The sequence below is a fragment of the Mobula birostris genome, chromosome 1 (genome assembly GCF_030028105.1).
Source record: "Mobula birostris isolate sMobBir1 chromosome 1, sMobBir1.hap1, whole genome shotgun sequence".
Lineage (NCBI taxonomy): Eukaryota > Metazoa > Chordata > Chondrichthyes > Myliobatiformes > Myliobatidae > Mobula > Mobula birostris.
Window position 1 is genome coordinate 204,404,696 of NC_092370.1, and position 21,204 is coordinate 204,425,899.

Below are 21,204 nucleotides of genomic sequence, written 5' to 3' on the forward strand. Positions count from 1 at the left end.
TTCCCTAAAACTTAATTTGCTGGTAGAGTTTGTTTCAAGAGGACTAGAATATAAAAGCAAGGATGTAATGCTAAGACTTTATAAAGCACTGGTGAGGCCTCATTTGGAGTATTTTGTGCCATTTTGGTACCCTTATCTTAAAAAGGATTTGCTGAAACTGGAAGGGTTCAAGGGAGGTTCACAAAAATAGTTCCAGAATTAAACTGCTTGTTATATGAAGAACATTTGATGGCTCTGGGCTTGTATTCACTGGAGTTAGAAGAATGAAGGGTGACCTAATTGAAACCTATCGAATGGTGAAAGGCCTTGATAGAGTGGATGTGGAAAGGATGCACCTTATGGTGGGAGTGTCTAAGACCAGAGGACACAGCCTCAATATAGAGAGGTGTCCTTTTAGAACAGAGATGAGGAAGAATTTCTTTAGCCAGACAGTAGTAAATCTGTGCAATTTGTTGCCACAGGCAGCAGTGGAGGCCAAGTTTTTACGTGGTTGAGAGATTCTTGATTGGTCAGGGTATGAAGGGATACCGGGTTGGGGGGCGGGGGAGAGAAAGAGGTGGGAAATTGGGTGGTGAGGCGAAAAATAGATCCACCATGATAAAATGGCAGAGCAGACTCAATGGGCCAAATGGCCTAATTCTGCTCCTATATCTTGTGGTCTTAACTATTTCCACATGTTCTTCACCAAGCACACTGATGGATTATCAGAGTGATTACTGAAGAATTAATGCCTAAATAAAAATAAATTAACTATCACCTATCACTTGTGAATGGTAGCATTCATCATGTGATGCATTAAATACTTTGCATTGACAAATTTTAGAAGAGAAATTAGATTTATTTATTTTCATGAATATGCAAATCATACTAATAACTGAGTTAAATTGTTTTCTGGTGTTAAATATTTAGAACACTTTTCTTTCAATAGGTAGAAAAACAAATGATTTAAGGGAATATTTTTATTACCACACATCTCTTTTTAAACGTTGACTGCAAGACGTATGGTTCGAAATTGGTCTTTAGGCCTTGGGTCCTTAGAATAATTGTTTCTTAATATGCCTTCAGTTAAGCTGTGTTTCACCTTAGCAACTGATAAGCTAAACTGATGTTGGAATTGGGTTTTGGTATTTGGTTAATTGTAACAAAAACCCTCAAGCATCATGCTAAAATACTTCTATTTATTCTATTACGTAATGATACATGAAAGTTACGAAATTACATTGTATTTTCTTGGCACCAAGGACTTAAGCAGAGCATAGTGGTTAGACAATGTTTTACAGTGCAGGTGATCCCAGTTCATTTCCCACCACCGCCTGTAAGGAGTTTATAAGTTCTCCCCATGACCGTGTGGGTTTCGTCTGGGTGCTCCGATTTCCTCCCACAGTCTAAAGATGTACCGGTTGGTAGACTAAGTGGTCATTGTAAATTGTTCTGTGATTAGGCTAGAATCAAATTGGGGGATTGCTGTGCAGCATGCTCAAAGGGCCTATTCTGCACTGTATCTCAATAAATTAAAAAAAGTTATTCTGCAAACTGCAGGTTGCTGCCAACAACTATCCTAAAAATAAGATTTTAAGCCATTGACCTTGAATATTTTTCAATTTGGGAGTTTGTCAGTGTACACAGCTTAGCTGCCCCTATGATATAGATAATATCATTCATGCGAAAAGGCAGGAAAAGAAGTTGGATAAATAAGGTGTGCTAATTATGATGGATTGGTCGATGATACAAGTGGGGCAGGAAAAGATATTATCAAATGATCAAAGACAATGGATACAAGAATGAAAATGATGCTGGATTTGCAGTCGTAGAAATGTTTTTGGATCATATGAGAGGAAAGTAGCATAAAGTAATGTAAACTAAAGATGAGAGATTGAGAAATGCTAATGGTCAAAGATACCTTGCTGGGCTTGGGCTCGTATGGTATGTCACTGAAGTAAACATTGGTATGCTGGGCAGTTAACAAGATAAACAGTCTTTACTGAAAGTGGATTTGAATGTACAAATAAAGATGTGTAATTACAATTATATAGGGCTGTAGGGAGACATCTGCAAAATTGCCTTCAATTTTGGTCTCTAAATAATAAAGTGTATTCCTGCTATTGAGGAAGTGTGATAAAGATTCACCAGACTGGTTCTTGGGATGGGAAATCTGTCATATGATTGAGTAGGGTAGTCTCTATTCTCTAAATTTAAGAAGAGGAGGTGACCACATTGAAATATATGTTTCTTAGAGGGCTCAACAGGTGTATATAGGGAGGATGTTTCCCCTCATTGAATAAACTTAGAGTCGCTGTTTCAAAATAAGGGGTGTGCCAATTAGTACTGGAATGGGAAGATAATTCTCAACCGATGAATTTTGAATTTTTGATTCCAAAAGGCAGTGGAGTATCAGCCACTGATCTCCTTCAATAGATAGCTGGACATTAGAAGAATCAAGAGATATGCAGATAGACAGGAAAATGGTGTTGAGCAGAAGATCAGCCATTATCTTGCAGAATGATGGAAAAGGCTCAAGAGGTCAAATGGTCTACACTTGTTCTTATTTCTAGATGATCTTATAAAATCTCATTGATTGATGCAAACATGATCATCTTAATTATTCTTAGTTCTAGTGGCAAAAAAGGAAACAAGTGTTTCATTTTAAAACATTTAACAAGAGTTCACTTCTTCAATCAAAACCCAATCAGAATAAGATCCATAGAAGAGTAATATTAATTGACACCTTGGGAGTGATTCATGTAATTAGTGATGAGGTCCCAATGGAAAGTAATATAGCTCCCCCATGCTGCCAATTGCATAAATTTCATGCCATGTGATTACCGCCCATAGCCAACAAGGCATTACTGTCATATGTGACAAAATTCAAAGATAATATTGCCAGTCATTATTTCTACACATTTGAAAGATGTTTTCAAAATTTATTGGATTATCCATCACAAAATATAACCCTACCATATGTTTAAATAACACATTCAATGATTGAAAGAATGGCTCTGTGATAGGATGAAATCAATAATAGTTAGTATATTACATGAACCTTGAAGTGACTGACATCAGTCCATTTTTGGCACAGAGTACAGAAACCAATGTTTAAGTCAGGAAATTTGATTACACTTATTTTTGTGATGTGCTGTAATATGTTTCATTTAGCACTAGAACCAAATCCTGTTGCCTTCAAAGTTTAAAAAAATGGTCAAAAACAACTGTGCAATAGCATTTGGGTGTTTTCCTGCCAGAACAAGACATAACACTACAGTTCATAATGGGGCCACAACAATCTCATTGCTGCTGCCACCACTTTGCTGAGCACAATCGAAGAAGAATAGCAACCCTTAGAAGCAATCTTTAACGACGGCCAGACAGCAGCTGCTCACATCATAGCTGTCATATTGGAGGAAGAGGGGGAGGTAATGCAATACCCATGACGAAGATAGATGCCAGAGCAAAGTCATGTGCATTAGGGGCACCATTAGTACAACCTAACAGGAGGTGGGCAACAATTATCTTGTCCGAGAGTGCATATTCATAGGCAAAGGAATGACATTATAAGAAGTTCCATGACCTCAAAATACATTTAGTTGAGTGGCACACCAATAATAAAACTTAATGGTCTCACAGAAAATGTCATGCAGACTCAAGTGAATTTTTCACTACATACAGCTCCACTCGGTCTGATCCTAGTTGAGACTAAACTGCTGGTCATTGTGCACATAAAATGCTATTCATGAGCAACTCTCCATTCTGTATGAAAACAGTTGTTGCTTATTACAAATTAATCAGCTGGATTTGCATAAGGATGGTATGCATAAGCATTTTGTTCAAATACTTGAGGATGTAGCATGCAGTAACTCATCTCTCTTCTGCAGAGGAGATACAGTATGCCCACCCCACCCAACCTATACTCAAACATCTATTCACTGCAGAGAACTGCTCAGATTGTCCAGAGAAATGGCTCAGAAGAGAAAAGTAAAGAAAGCAGCGACCAAAACATCTGTGACTCAGGGTCTGTCAACTGCATCAGCTTTAGAGTGGGAGTTTGAAACAATGGTGGTGTGTTCTGAGTGTCAGCATGTTATTACAGCACTGTCTTCCCAGTTCCCTCAGGTCACACACCGAGCAGGTTCAGGACTTCAATGTTCATTCCCAATTTTCCAAGCTCTCATTCATATACTGCTGCCAGATGTCTCAGATTGTCTCTTCAGCCTGAAGCCAGCTGAGTAGGGCAAGATTTTCTTCTGGATGCCAAGGTGGACTCAAAGAAAAAGGAAACAGCCATCCAGCAGCCTTAGAGAGGGCACTGTGATGTTACTCTATGCCATTAAAACCCACTTACAAGAGGTGAAAGAGGAATGACATTATTCTGTTTGACTACGCATTATTATATACATTCATATATGGATTTTCAAGAGAAGAGCATTGTTCTAATACATTCTCATTTAGGGTTCTAGACATTCTGTACTATGTAGAGTTAATTGCACTAGTGAGGCAGCTACCAGCATTCTGCACATCTTGGGATGACTCACATAGAAAGTTTGTTAAAGTCACACAATTCATGTCAATATACTCATGAAAATGCATTGATTGCCACTTGAAAGTGAGGGATAATTTTAAAAAGTGATTTTGCCACTGCATGAATTGTGCATTAATCTGACTGACTTCTTTTTCTACCATGACATTCTGGCAATTATTGAGGAAAAACCTAAACGAGGAACTTATTTCTGGTCTATGATGATTCTCTCTTATGGTTACTGTACTTATGATACTTAGAATGAAAACTCATAACAGAAGGACTCCTCCTAAAAGTTGAGAAACAAGAGTGAAGTTGCATATTGCTCCCTGTCTACAAACCACCCTCTTTAATACAGGATTTAAATCTACAGGAAAAGGTACAAAAGAATTAGTCAATAGTGATCACTTGTACAGGAAAACATGATACTCTGTAGCATATTGTTACATTGATTCCATCTAATTGTTGGGAGTTAAGTAAAACCTGCTGCCTCTACCTCAGCTCTTTACCAATATCGTATCCTGAAATAGTCAACTTGCAGAAGTGATTAAAATTGTCCTTTTTAATGTTCCACAAGGGATTCTTAGGGATGAGTGAGTGTGAACTTCATTGACTTGGAAATATTAGCTTTTCAATGCATTTCCCTACCCACTGCAAGTCAGTATGATCCAAATACTGTAAATTACATAAATTGCACAACATCAGAGAATAACAACTTCATTGCTAGACAACGTTACAAAGCCACAAAGTTCTTGAGCATTGTTTACACTTGCAGAGTGGAGATTTTCTGAATAGAGTATATTTTGTTTTAAGCTTTTAAACAAACTGTCACACATTAGGAACTACAGATATGTACTAATTGGATCACAGATTCATTCACTGGTTATAATTGCTGTATAGTAGGTGACCTGTAGAGTGGTATGCAAGGTAAAATTATGCACTATGTCAGACATCCCACCCTACAAAAACTCATTTCAGGGAGGTAGCATCATCAATTTGCGGGAGACTTCTGGGGGAGGTGGGATGTCTGCAGTAGAGTAGCTCCTTAGCAGCCTGCCAGCTAGTTTAAATAACACTCACAACATGCTGGAGGAACTCAGCAGGTTGGGCAGCATCCGTGGAAAAGATCGGTCAGCCTCTCAGCTAGTTTAAATAACACTCACAACATGCTGGAAGAACTCAGCAGGTCGGGCAGCATCCGTGGAAAAGATCAGTCAGTCTCTCAGCTAGTTTAAATAACGTTAGCTATGCTAATGAACGAATGACACCTGTTAAACTCACCTCAACATGTCTTTTACATTTTAACCCACCATGGTCAATAGAAAAGTCACTGTTGCAAACAGTGCAGCGAGAAACACTGTCATTATTTTGACCCCTATTAGGCAGGGGTACACTTTAGTGTAGTCTGAGGTGACGTATGTTTTATATTTTTTTTGGAACACTCTGCCACTCTGACTTTTTTTGGAACTCTCTCGCTCTTGCTCTCTCTCTATTGTGCGCTCTCTTGCTCATGGTCGCTTTCACTTGCGCTTGCTTTCTCCCTCTTGCTCTCTCTCTGTTGCGCTTGCTTTCTCGCTCTCACTCTCGCGCTTGCTTTCTCGCTCTTGTGCATTCTCTCACGCTCGCTCTCAAAAAAAAATCAATTTCTGGGACATTGTATATAATTTGCGGGCATCAGGGAGCCACTATTAATTTGCGGGAGAGTCCCAGAACTTCCGGGAGAGGTGGGATGTCTGCTATGTGGCTGATTATTGGTGCATAGTATTATTCTGCAAGGCATAGGAGCAGAATTAGGTCATTTGGCCCATCAAGCCTGCTCCTTCATTCCATCATGGCTGATTTATTATCCTGCTGCATGATATTCTCTTACCTTTTCCTGTAACCTTTGATGCTCTTACTAATTGAAAATCTATCACCTTTCACTTTAAATATACTCAATGACTTGGCCTCCACAGCCGCCTGTGGCGATGAATTCCTCAGATTTACCACCCTTTGACTAAATAACTTGCTCATCTCTGTTCTAAATGGATGTCCCTCTATTCTGAGAGTGTGCTCTCTAGTCCCAGATCACACACTATAGGAAACACCCTCTCCATATCCACCCTATCCAGGCCTTTCAATATTCGATAGACTTCAATCAGATCTCCTCTCATTCTTCTAAAACTCCAGCGAATACAGGCCCAGGGCCATCAACTGGTCTTCATGCGATAAGCCTTTCATTCCTAGGATCATTCTTGTGAACCTCCTCTGGATTCTCTCCAATGTCAGCACATCTTGTCTTAGATGAGGGGACCAAAACTGCTCACAATACTCAAAGTGCGGTCTGTTCAGTGTCTTACAAAGCCTCAGCATTATATCCTTGCTCTTAATTCTAGCCCTCTTGAAATGAAAGCTAACAAAAGCAGGACCTCCAGGGTAGTAATCTCTGGATTGCCACATGCCAGTGAGGGCAAGAGTAGGATATTTTGGCAGATGAATGCGTGGCTGAGGAACTGGTGCAGGGGACAGGGGTTCAGATTTCTGGATCACTGGGATCTCTTCTGGGGAAGGTATGACCTGTACAAAAGGGCCAGGTTACACCTGAACCCGAGGGGAACCAACATCCGTGTGGGTAAGTTTGCTAGAGCTGTTCAAGGGGTTTGGGAAATAGAGAGGCAGGGCTGAGGATAGGGCAGTTGGTATACAACTAGATGCAGTGTTAAGTGAGACTGTCAGGAAGGACATCCAAGGCGGGTGAAAGAATCAGAATCAGGTTTAATTTCACTGGTATTTGTCATGAAATTTGTTAACTTTATGGCAGCAGTACAACAAAATACATGATAAATAAATATAGAGAAAAAACTGAGTTACATATTATACAATCGCTGTGCTTTCAGGCTTCTGTAACTCCCTCCCTACAGTAACAGTGTCCTGGGTGGTGAGGATCCTTAATGATGGATGCCACCTTCCTGCGGCACTGCTCCTTGAACACGTCTTAGATAATACAGAGGCTAGTACCCACAATGGAGCTAGTTTTACAAATATCTGCAACTTCTATCTCATGCAGTAGAACCCTCCCCATACCAGATGGTGATGCAGCCAATCGGAATACTCTCCACATTTTGATAGGGCAAAAATGCAGTCAGTGGGATGACTTTCGGACTAACATGGGACAACATCAAAATGGGTGATGAATACAGTGCTGATGGTGTTATATTTGAATGCACCCAGTACCCAGAATAAGATTGATGATCTTCTAGTGTAGTTAGAGATTGGTAGGTATGACATTGTGGGCATCACTGAGATGTGGCTGAAAGATCATAGTTGTGAGCTTAACATCAAGGATATACTTGCACTGAAAGGACAGGCAGGTAGGCAAAGGTGGTGAGGTGGCTCAGTTGGTAACAAAGTGAAACCAAAGCCTCAGAAAGAGGTGACATAGGATCGGAAGATGTAGAATCCTTGTGGGAAAACCAAGTTGGTGTCGAGAATTGGTACAGTGCCTACGAGATGGCTTTTTAGAACAGCTTGTGGTTGAGTCCACTAGGGGAAGGTTATTCTGAATTGGATGTTGTATAACGAAATGGCTTTGATTAGGGAGTTTAAAGGAAAGAAACCTTTAGGAGACAGTGATCATATTATGATAGACTTCACCTTGCAATTTGAGGGGGACGTATCAGTATTAAAGTGAGAGCAATTGCTATCACTAGGGAGAAGGGAAGCAGAAAGATCTGAAGGTGGACAAGTCACTTGGACCAGATGGACTGCTGCTGAGGATTCTGGAAAAGTTGGCAGGGGAGATTGTGGAGAGATTGGTAAGAATCACTAGATTCTGGCATGGTCTGGAGGACTGGAAAATTGCAAATGTCACTCCTCACTTTAGGAAAGAAGAGAGGCCAAAGTAAGGAAATTGTAGGCCGGCTAGCCTGAGCTCAGTGGTTGGGAAGATGTTGAAGTTGATCGTTAAAGATGAGGTCTCAGGGTCCTTGGAGGCACATGATAAAACAGGCCAAAGTCAGCATGGTTTCCTCAAGGGAAAATCTTGCCTGTCTAATCTGTTGGAATTCTTTAAGGAAATAACAAGCAGGATAGAGAAAGGAGAATGGTGGATGTTGTGTACTTGGAATTTCAGAAGGCCTTTGACAAGATGCTGCAGATGAGGCTGCTTAACAAGATTAAAAACTCTTGGTATTACAGGAAAGATGCTAGCATGGATAGAGGATTGACTGATTGGCAGGAGGCAAAGATTGGGAATAAAGGGAGTTCTCCCAAGTTGGCTGCCAGTGACTAATGGTGTTCTGAAGGGTTCTGTATTGGGACTACTTCTTTTTATTTTGTATGTTAATGATTTGGATGACAGAAGTGAGCCTGTAATTTACATTTTAATAACGTGTTTTTGGGTCGACTGAGCAAACTGGCGCTTTGCTATCTCCAAGGGAATTTGGCATGGTTGTGAGTGAGGTTGGGAATGGACTGTGTGGCCTAATGGTGGACTGCAAACCCATTGATTGGCTCCAATTCTCGACCAACTCACTGATGAAAGCATCAGGCAAGATTGAAATCAATGAGGATGAGAGCGGAAGATGAGTTGGTGTTGTGACGAAAAACCAAGTTATCAGAAGATTGATGCTAATGGGAGAGATATAAGGGAGACAATGGAGAAATGTTCAAAATGTTAATGAGAGAGGAGAGATAGGTAACGAAAAGAGACACAATTCAGAATATTGACAGACCGGTTGCTTTGAACCTGAACTGTTTGAAGTTTGATGGACAGGCGATACCCCAGCAGGGGGATAAAAAGAACAGGTTCGCTAAGGCACACACACACCACGAGATCACGAGATAACGAGACCCTGGAAGAGCGGTGTGCCCCCACAAGTTGGTGGCAGTTTGGAGGTCTGGTTCGCGGGAACCGACCATAGATGCACAGGGTGAAAAGCGTACGATCGGTGGGAACCTGGTGTGTGTGTCTGCCCTCGCCTGGGTGCCAGGTTCACCGCGGAAGAACGGTCGTATCCGGAACGGAGGGGTCACAGTCGGTGACCACAAAAGACATAAAAGGGTCCGCCCAAAAGCCAACTGCAAAGAACATCAAAGGTCTGCTTGAATCAAATTTGCATTCTCTCTCTCTCTCCAACGGTACAACAGCGATTACTGCGAACAGTACTAAGCTGAACTGAACTCTGCGTCACTTGAGACTGATCATTTTACCCCTAGACTGCGATAGAGCTTGGTTGATTCCTATTACCCTAGTTCTGTGTACATGTCTGTTTTATCATTGCTAACCTGTTGCATTTATATCCTTACGATTAGAGTACTGTGTTACTTATTTCTTTAATAAAACTTTATTAGTTTCTAGTAAACCAGACTCCAACTAGTGGTCCATTTCTGCTGGTTTGGCAACCCAGTTACGGGGTACATAACAGTGTTCAGTGTTGTCTGCCTTCATTTGACCGATCGCTCTCTCTCTCTCTCTCTCTCGCTCTCCTTCACTGCTGCTGGAGGAAGGTGCAGGAGCCTTGGGTATTGGGCAAGGTTTGATTGGTGAGGTTTGTGGATTGGATTTGTTTTTAGAGGATGCTGTAGATCATATTATACTTGTTTCTAGTTACTGTTTTTTTTACTATTATTCCTATTTTGTGCGATTTTGATTGGGATGAACTGATTCAGCGGCCTGCAGTCAACAAATAACAATGCTAGATTAAATTGAACTAAACTGAACATTCCTAGACTGTTTCAAGGACTCTGCAGTTTGATGTTCAATATTCCATTGTTACTTGCTTGATATTTTGCTGTTTCCATGATTTGTTCTTTTCTTTTTTGCACGTTGGGTGTATGAGGGTTTCTTTGAACAGGTTCCATGGTGTTTCTTTGTTTCATAGCTGTCTGTAGAAAGACAAATCTCAGGGTTGTATACTGCATACACACTTCGATAATAAATGTACTTTGAATCTTTGATAGCTTTGTGGCCAAGTTTGAAGACAATACGAAGATTGGTGGAGGTGTGGGTAATGCTGAGGAAGCTGGAGGCTGCAAAAGGACTTACACAGATTACAAGAATGAGCATAGAAGTGGCAGTTGGAATACAGTGTTGGGAAGTATATGGTCGTGCAGTTTGGTAGACAGAACAAAAGCATAGACTATTTTCTAAATAGGCAGAACATTTAAAAATCCAAGGTGCAAAGGAACTTGAGACTTCTATTTTCCCAACCTATCTGTATATTGAAATCCCCCATGACTCTTGTAACATTGCCTGTTTTACATGCCTTTTCTATCTCCTGTTGTAATTTATACTGCACATCTTGATACTATCAGAAGCCTGCATATAACTCCCATCAGGGTCCTTTTACCCTTGCAGTTTCTTAATTCTACCCACAAGGATTCTAGATATTCTGATCCTATGTCACCTCTTTTGTAAGATTTGATTTCATTTTTTACCAACAGAGCCACCCCATCCCCTCTGTCTACTTGCCTGTCCTTTCGACACAGTGTGTATCCTTGGATGTTAAGCTCCTAACTGTGATCTTCTTTCAGTTACAACTCAGTAGTACCTGCCAATTTCTAATTATGTAACAAGATCATCTACCTTATTTCATACACTGCATACATACAATGCACTGCATACATACAAATACAACACCCTCCGGCCTGTATTTATCACCATTTTCAATTTTGCTCCTACGTTACACTTCAACTCATCCCACTGAGAGCAATTTTGCCCCATCACCTGCCCGTTCTTCCTCTCAGCCTCACTACACACTGCATCTACCTGTACACCAACTGCCCCATCCTCAGCCCTGTCACTCCAGTTCCCACCCCCCTGACAAATGAGTTTAAATTCTCCCCAACAACTCTAGTAAACCTGCCCACAAGGATATTGGTCCCCCTCGGATGCAGATGCAACTTCTACTTTTTGTACAGGTTATAATTTCCCCAGAGGAGATCTCAATGATCCAGAACTTTGAACCCCGACCCTTGTTGGAAGAATGGCAAGGGGCACTTGGCTTGCACTAAGGCTAAGCTTTTGCAGAATGTCAGAAGTGTCTGCCAGGGAATCTTATAGGACTATGCAAAGAACGTGTATTCTCTGCTTAGCCAAGAGATGAGGCTGGTGATGTTGGCACACACAGCCAACTGGTAGCCTTCATTGTCCTCTGCTCTTTTTATTATTGCTGGTCTCTTATTTGGTCCAAAGGGAAGTTAAACTATTTCTTGTGATGATCACAGGTCTTCAGTGCCCTACTGCTCACCGTGCAAATTTTACCCTTATTTGTCCTCCCAATGTGCAATGCCCCACAAGAGACTGCATTAAATTCTAACTGCTATTTTTCAGCCCATTTTTCCAGCTGGTCCAGATCCTGCTCCAAGCTTTGATTGTCTTCCTTGCTGTCCACTACACCCCAATCTTGTTGTCATCTGCAAATTTGCTGATCCAGTTTAGCACATGATATCAATGATCTGGATAATGGATGACAAACAACGGATCCAATGCCAATCCCTGTGGCACACTACTACTCACAGGCCTCTAGTCAGAGGCAACCACCTACTACTGTTTTCCATGAAGCCAATATCCAATCAAATTTACTACCTCATCTTGAATGGCAAGTGACTAAAGCTTCTTGACCAACCTCCTGTACCGGACTTTGTCAAAGACCTTCCTAAGGTCCATGTAGACAACATCCTCTGCCTAGTCTTCATTACCTTTCCAGGTAACTTCCTCAAAAAACTCTAAGATTGCTTAGACCCGACCTACTATACACAAAGCCATGCTGACTATCTGTAATCAGCTCCCGTCTATCCAAATTCTTGTATATCCGGTCCCTTGGAAGACCTTCCAGTAATTTACCCAGTACTGATGTCAGGCTCACCAGCCTATAATTTCCTGGTTTATTCTTAGAGCCTTTCTTAAACAATGGAACAACATTAGCTTTCCTCCAATCCTCCAGTACCTCACCCAAGGCTAAAGTTGCTTTAAATATCTCTACTAGGGCACCTATAATTTCTACACTAGCCTCCCACAGGGTCTGAGAGAATACCTTGTCAGGCCATGGGGATTTATCCACCCTAAGTTTTCCTCAAGGCAGCAAACACCTCCTCCTCTGCAATCCGTATACAGTATGTTCCATGACCTTACTACTGCTTTGCCTCACTACTCTAGACTCTGAGTCTGTCTCCTGATTAAATACAGATGCAAAAAATCCACTTAAGATCTCCCTCATCTCTTTTAGTTCTATGAATAGATGACCACTCTGATCTTCCAGAAGACCAATTTTGTCCCTTGCTATCATTTTGCTCTTAATATATCTGTAGAATCTCTCGGGATTCTCCTTCATTTTGTCTGCGAGAGCAGCTTCATGTTTTCTCTTGGCACTTCTGATTTCCTCTTTTAGTGTTCTCTTGTACTTGCTATACTCCTTAAGTTGTTTCCATTTGTTCCCATTCAGCCCTTTTCCGTATGGGAGTCCCAGTCAATATGTGGAAAGTTAATATTGCCTATTATCACAACCTTATGTTTCACACAACAGTCTGCAATCTCTGTACAAATTTTCTCCTCCAAATCCTGTGTACTGTTGGGTGGTCTATAACATAATCCCTATACTGTAACGTGGTCATCCCTGAGTTTTCAGTTCCACCTATATTACCTCAGTAGACAAGCTCTTCAATCTGTCCTATTTGAGCAGTGCCGTGACAGCTTTCCTGACTAGTAATGCCACCCCTCCCCCTTTAATTGCTCCTGCTCTAATCTACTTTTGATCTCAGAAGGGTGTTTCCCTCTCCTTCGATCATGCATTTATTATTTTAGCATTGGACTTGAAATAAACTCTTTGATCTGAGGGTGAAAACAAGCAGCCATTGTAATAATCGTATTTTGGAAGCAGTTTTTTTTTAAAAGGAGTAAATTGCCTCAATATTTTGTAATCAACAAGCTCTTGCCTGCTAGATTTATAAGATAGAAAGTAGAAACCATATTCGAAACAAGACAAAGTACCCATACATGAATATTAAGATCTGTGATTTTCTAATGCTTTTTTAGGCTCAGTCCAGTGCTTAAAAGATGCTGAGACCGATCCTGGAGAACATGATTCTGTAAGTAATACTTTTTACAAAAAAAGTGCAAGATATCTAAAAGCTATAATTTATAATTTTAACTATGCATCCTACACAAATTAATTAGGTTGAACAATATGTGTTTCAGAAAATCTATCCTAAAATTTGAAATCAAAATTTAAAATATCTATTGTGAGTTATATTCATTGAAACAGTATAAATTTATATCAATATTAATGACAAATACCACACAGCATAAAAATCTGAAAGAAAACTAACTACTCAAATGTCAACCAGAAATATTCATTATGCTGCCAATTCTTCTGAGTATATCCAGCAATCCATTTCATATTTCATTATGACAGAAGAGAGCTCTTTAGCCCATTAGTAAACACCAGCTCTCAGACAAACCCTTCCTCCTTTTATTTTTCTGTAACCCATTTTTCTTACATACCTATTAATTACTGTGAGTCTCCTACAATACATTTACACTGAGGATAATTGACAGTAGCCAATTAACTCACTGGCCTGTTTTTCGGGGCTGTGGGAGGAAACCCACAAGGTCTCAGGGAGAACATGCAGAATTTACGTGAGAGCAGCAGAAGTCAGAACTGAATCCTGGAATAAGGCAGTTATTCTATTAGCTATGCCACAGTGCCATCCCGTACTAAAACATAGGTAAAACAATTTGGTTTTTTAATGCTAATTTCAGACCCTGTTATTTTGTTGAATATTTAACACCTTTCCAGAAATCATGTACACCATTTCCTTATAACCTTGACAATTCATTGCTGCCTGTTCTGTAAGTGATAGGTGGAAGAATATAAAAAGCTTCAGTTATTCATAATCTACATCATTTCAAGATTTTGTTTGCACTATCACAATTGCATGATGTGTAACAATGTTTATTTATTGAGGGCAGCTGGCATTTCATTTATTCATTCCATTTTAGATTATTTAGTATTGGTACTTTATTTCCTTACAGGTGTGTGAGTTGCCAGCAGGATTTGTAGAGACTGTCAGACCAAGGCCTCAAGGGTCTTCACCAGTATATGACTACACATTGACTGAAGAATACAAAGACAAAAACGTATGTAAATAATGAAGATGAAATAAATTAAAATTGGATAATCTGTAATCTGAATAAAATTGAAGACTATCTGCCGACGTATTCCTACACGTTGTTTCTATGGACAACAAATTGTTTTGAAAATATCAGATTATGGAATCTACCCAGAAAAATAGATTCACAGATTATTTTGCAGTGAGATTCTGGTGTGCACATTAATGTGAATAATTATGTACAGAAAATACTTTTAACATACTCAGGGGACTAAAAAGTTTGTCCCCTCAAGAAAAGAAAAATAAAGAATAGCTTTAGCTTTATTTGTCACATATACATTGAAAAGTGGTGTTTGTGTCATATCAAATCAGCGAGGATTGTACTGGGCTGACAGCAAATGCCACCACAGTTCATCTGAACTAAAACACAGGAGTCAACAGCAGCTATATTACTCAGATTTCTTTTTGATTCGTTAATTTTTATTGGTTCAAAGCTGTATGAAGGTGCATACTGGATTAATATGCCTCTCCTATAAAAGAGGGAGAGAGAGAGAGAGAGAGAGAGAGAGAGACAGAGAGAGAGACAGAGAGAGAGAGAGAGAGAGAGAGAGATCATTAAGCCTGTTGTGCATGTCGCAGCTTCGAGAGCCTAACCAACCCCATGCTTTTTGTTTTCCCCCCAACAGCCCTGCAATTCTTCCCTTTTAAGTATTTATTCAATTCCTTTTGGAAAATTATGCTTTGAAAGTGTTTTATTATCTATACAATATGTTCCAGATTCTAAAAAACATTTAAGTTTAAGACTATAAGATATAGCAGCAGAATTTGGCCATTTGGCCCATCGAGTCTGCTCTGCCATTTCATCATGGCTGATCCATTTCCCTCTCAGCCCCAATCGTTCATGTCCTGATTAATCAATAATCTATCAATCTCTGTCTGAAATATACCCACTGACTTGGCCTCCACAGCAACCTGTGGCATTGAATTCCACAAATTCACCACTCTCTGGCTAAAGAAATTCCTTCTCATCTCTGTTCTAAACGGACATCCCTCTATTCTGAGGCTGCATCCTCTGTTCTTAGATTCCCTACCATAGGAAACATCCACTCCACATCCACTCTATCAAGGCCTTTCAATATTCTATAGGTTTCAATCAGATCTCCCTTCATTCTTCTGAATTTCAGTGAGTACATATGATAAGCGTTTCAATCCCAGAATCATTTTCACAAATCTCCTTTGAGCCTTCTCCAACGTCAGCACACCTTTTCTTAGATAAGGGGCCCAAAATTGCTCACAATACTCCAAGTAAGGCCTCACTAATGCCTTTTAAAGCCTCAACATTACATCTTTGCTTTTATATTCTAGACTTTTTGATATGAATGCTGACATCACATTTGCCTTCCTCATCACTGACTCAACCTGCAAATTAACCTTTAGTGAATCCTGCACAAGTTTTTTTGTGTTGTTCAACAGGGGGGAGCAATGATTAATCATCTGAGAGGGATGTTAATGAGGAGGAGGTTTCCTTGCCCATATTCGTCCTGATGGTATTAATATTCGAGGGTCGAATCCAAGAGCTACTCCCTCATACCTACTTTTCATTGGGCTGTTACCTCTATAGGGTTTGTTCTGATGGTAGGCCAAAACATACCCAGGGATTGTAATATTGATGGGTATTGTATTACAATAGTCATCTTTATAAAGTAGGTACACTTCTTCTGTTCACATTTCAAGTATTAAATTCCATAGCTGCCACAATGGAATTTGAATTCTAGTATTAGATTAGATTATAAGGACACTCGGTTCTTGTTTATTGTCATTTAGAAATGCATGCATTAAGAAATGATAGTGTTCCTCCAGAGTGATATCACAAAAAAAACAGGACAAACCAAAGACTAACACTGATAAGACCACATAGTTATAACATATAGTTATAGCAGTGCAAACCAATACCATAATTTGATAAAGAGCAGACCATGGGCACGGTAAAAACATTCTCAAAGTTCTGATCGACTCCTGATAGTCCCGATAGCAGGCGGCAAAAGGGATAAATTCTCCCTGCTGTAAACCTCCAGGCGCCAACAACTGCCGATGCATTGGAAGCACCCAACCACAGCCGACTCTGAATCCATCCGAAAACTTGGAGCCTCCGACCAGCCTTTTGACACCGAGCGCCTCGACCCCATCCCGGCTGCCGAGCAACAAGCAAAGCCGAGGATTCCGGGCCTTCTCCTCCGGAGATTCTGGATCACACAGTAGCAGCAGCAGTGAAACAGGCATTTCAGAAGTTTCTCCAGATGTTCCTCCATGCTCTCACATCTGTCTCCATCAAATCAGAATTGTGCACAGCACCCTTCTTGACAGATAACAGATATCATTCATCGGAGTGGCCGCTGTGCATTGTGTCACGTCGCCATCTTCTCCTCCATTAATGGCATCCACTATACCATTACTGTACCCATTGAAAGAACAATTAATTGTGCACTAGACTGACAGCACAGGAGAAAATGAATTGCCTCATATGCTATAAGACTCTGGAGAATTTTAAATTGGAAATGGCTTATTATTCACGACACATGCCGGTGATAATAAACCTAATTCTGATTATTGTCACATGTACCAAGATACAGTGGAAAGCTATCTTGCATAGTGTTCATATGGATCAAATCATTTCACCATGCAGGAGGTAGAACAAAGTGAAACAATAACAGAATACATAATATAGTAACAGCTAGAGAGAAAGTGCAGTGCAGCTAAACCATAAAATGCAAGGTAATAGAAGGTAGATTATGAGGTCAAGAGCCCATCTTATTGTACTAGGGAACAATTTAATAGTCTTATACCAGTGGGGCAGAAGCTCACCTTGAGCCCGGTGGTACATGCTTTCAAGCTTTTATATATCTTCTGCCTGATGGAAGAGGGGCAAGGGAGAATGTCAGAATGAAAGAATGTAGAAGAGGTAGAATAATAGACCAATTGATTAAATATATTTATGATACAAGAACCTTACAAAGCATGAAACTTCTGCAATCAAATGTGAATGTAAACATGGCAGTTATAATAAAATTCTATAGCTGAATTTATTATCGTATAATATATTTTAGAAACTGGTTGATGGTCTACAATATGTCATAAGCATTTTTATGACCATTTCAGAGGGAATATAAGATCTTAGCATTAAAAAATGTGTTCTTCAAAGGTAATATAGGATCTTAGCATTAAAGAAAATGTGCCCCACAGAGAAACAACAACTTTCATAATGCTCATTCCCTAGTACTACATTAAACAATTTGATCAAGAGTTTGGAATTGAGCTTGAACAAGTTTCTTAGATGTAGAAATATTAACACAGTTGACACATAGTGGTTATTTAAGTTTATTAGTCTGTTGAAGATTACATACTTCATGGATATCTTGTGACTGTCTTATGAGGATGATGTAATGGTCTTGCGGAGGTCACATGATGTAATTTTCCCGCTGATGTGAGGTCACGTGATGACCTGTTCTCACCAGGTATATAAGTGTAGACCCCTGGTGATGCAGTTAGATTTCAGTTAGATCGTTAATCAGATACTCCGCTACACTGCATATTAGTCTTATGACGCAGTTTAATTTAAAACGGAGTTACTGTCTGTTGTAAGGTACAGAAGTGTTGGGCCAGCAGTTTCACCAATAGCTGCCAGATTTGTTGATGTACCTTTTCAGTAATATTGGAGAGTGAAGACGGGAACCTGAAGGAGTCATTCGATGGTTTTTTGGAGAGGATCAACCCTTATTGAATTCGTTCAAGAGTGATCTGCATGAGATAACCTCTGCTAAAAAAAAGCAGAATAGGTTGTGCAGTATCTAATCTAGTCTACGGAGGAAAAAGGTCAGTGCCTTTAAACCGCTTTTTATTTCCGTCGTCGTGAATCCTGCGGACAAGGCAGGTTCTGGCTGGAATCGACAGTAACGTCATGTCTTCGAGGAATTCTTTACTTCAGGAAAGTCTCTCCTAATTGACTGTATAAATCTCTTGGACTTTCAAATTTACCATTCGGAGAACTGTTTTGGAATTTACCACTTTAATACTGAGTTTGCATTTATTGCTTTAAGAACTAGTATTGAGTTTAGCGGTTTGTTAAATGGCCGCATAGCAGTTTACTTCCGGTTAAGATTTTCGTTTGTTTATCTTTTTACTAATTTTGAGCTGAGTTTAATAAATGCTTATTTGTTTATAAAACCTGACTCAATTCTATATTCATTGTTGCTGGTCACGTGACAATACATAAAAGTTAATAATGTAGAATGAATATACAGATAATTTGTGTTTTTCCCTGAATGCAGGGCAATTTAAGTTAATGCAAACCACTCATGCTAACTAAAAATTGAAGTGTCGTTAGAGTAAGAAAACCATTATGATAAGACTTCTTAACATATAGGTTTTAACACATCCTGGTCAAATGCTTCAAGATGCCCTATTATTTCTCTTTCAATATTTTTATTGGTTTCTGCATAGAAGAATACAGAGTACAAGAAAATATATAAGTCAAAAGAAAAAAAATAAAATAGTACCAAATACATTCTATTAAAAATACAGTTACAATCACAAAACCCTGTATTCATAGAAATTAAATTAAATTGTAATATTGAAATAATAATTTTGTTATACAGAAAAAAAATCTAAACCCACTACCAAAGTTACAGCTGTTAGGAAAAGCAAGAAAAAAGGGAGAAAAAAAACCTTTATCATATAATAAAATATATTATTAGCTGCCACCTATACTTTTACAACAAATCAAAGGTGTTGAAAATAACTCAAAAATGGTCTGCATAATGTATAAAAGTCTTGTCTAGATTCAAAAACTGAACAGCGGATCTTCTTTAAATTTAAGCATGACATAACATCACGTAACCATTGAGCAGGTGGAACAGCATCTTATTTTTTCAATTACTTACTGAATTCTCTTGTGCAGGTGCTGGAGGAAATACCAACCAAGTCATCTACTAACATTACAGACCATAAGCAAGGATTAGAACAGTTGTCAAAAAAACTATTTCCTGCAAACATGAGTGACAAGGGGGTAGGTTCATTTATTTTTACTGTCTACAATTTTCAAAGCACGTGTTTCATCTGAAGACAAATGGAATAGAAATAATGAAAATAATTGCCACACCATTTACAGGCATTTAAATTACTTTGCATTTCTTCTAGGAAGTAAAACAAGAGGATATTGTGGAAGTGGTTGTGAACACAGATGTTGAAAAAGGTGCAAGTGGCTTCAGTGTTAGAGGTGGAGAAAAGGATGGGATATTTATTAAGCACGTTCTGAAAGAGTCCCCTGCTGCAAAACGTCTAAGCATGAGAGAAGGTAAAATATGGAATGTAAAACCAGCCGTTTAGTAAAAATGTTATTAAAGTTCACCACCAGAAGAACCCGAGTGTTCTTCCAACAGTTTATGGACTACATATTAGTATTTAGATGTGCAGTACAGAAAAGTTTAATTTCTTTCAGGGTTATTCAACCAGTTTGCCATTGGCTCCAGATACAAAGTTCACCTTCTGCTGGAAAACCGTGTGTATACTCCCAGCTCTGAAAAATCACCCTAAGTAAACATCAACATCAATGCATCCCACTATTCAAAATGGGTGCTACCATTAACGGCTTCTGCCATGGCGCTTTTCAGAGTTAGAATCATTCTCAAGTATGATTGTGAAATCTGTTGTTTCAACCAGCCAATCCAACATCAGTTATTGTGAAATTATGGACAGGGGAACATTAGAAATATGGATGTACAGAAAACAGTTTTAATAATAGTAATATAAGTTTCATCATTAAAAGATTTCTTTATTTTACATATAAAATAAGGTTTATTTATAATGTGTATAAATGGGCTGGATGAAAATGTAGATGGGTGGGTTAGTAAATTCGCGAATGATACCAAGATCGGTGGGGTTGTGGATGGTGTAGAAGACTGGCAAAGAATACAGCACGATATAGATCAGTTGCAGATATGGGCTGAGAAATGGCAGATGGATTTTAACCCAGATAAATGTGAAGTGTTGCACCTTGGGAGGGCAAATGCAAGGAGACAGTACACTGTTAAGGGCAGGGTCAGTGTTGGAGGTGGAGAGAAGGATGGGATATTTATTAAACATTTTCTGAAAGAGTCCCCTGCTGCAAAATGTCTAAGTATGAGAGAAGGTAAAACATGGAATGTAAAACCAGATGTTCAGTAAAAAGTGCTGCTGACCAGAGTGATCCAACTTCTTTGCTCCTTGAAAGTAGCTGCACAGGTCGATAAGATGTTAGGAAAGCTTAAGGAATGCTTGCTTTTGAGTTTAAAAGTCAGGGGGTTATGTTGTAACTTTATAAAACTCTGGTTATGACACATCTGGAATATTACGTACAGTTATGGTCACCCCACTATAAGAAGGATGTTAAGGCTTTGGGGAGGGTGCAGAAGAGGTTTACCAGGATGATGTCTGGTTTAGAGGGTATGTGCTATCACAAGAGGCCGGATAAACCTGGATTGTTTTCTCTAGAGTGTCAGAGGCTGAGGTGAGATCTGATAGAGGTTTACAAGATTATGAGAGGCATAGAGTGGACTGAGAGTATCTGTTTC

The 21,204-nt window shown here is 39.4% G+C and overlaps 1 protein-coding gene across 1 annotated transcript in view; it reads left to right on the top strand.

Annotated features, from left to right (window-relative positions):
- LOC140203413 (uncharacterized) overlaps positions 1–21,204 on the top strand; it is a 103,807-nt gene that overhangs the window by 18,528 nt on the left and 64,075 nt on the right. Inside the window, exons 2-5 of the mRNA XM_072269477.1 lie at positions 13,524–13,576; positions 14,523–14,627; positions 19,554–19,661; positions 19,793–19,949. Of these exons, the coding sequence (XP_072125578.1) occupies positions 19,647–19,661; positions 19,793–19,949 (172 nt within the window). The 5' untranslated portion in view covers positions 13,524–13,576; positions 14,523–14,627; positions 19,554–19,646. The remainder of the gene's footprint in view (positions 1–13,523; positions 13,577–14,522; positions 14,628–19,553; positions 19,662–19,792; positions 19,950–21,204) is intronic.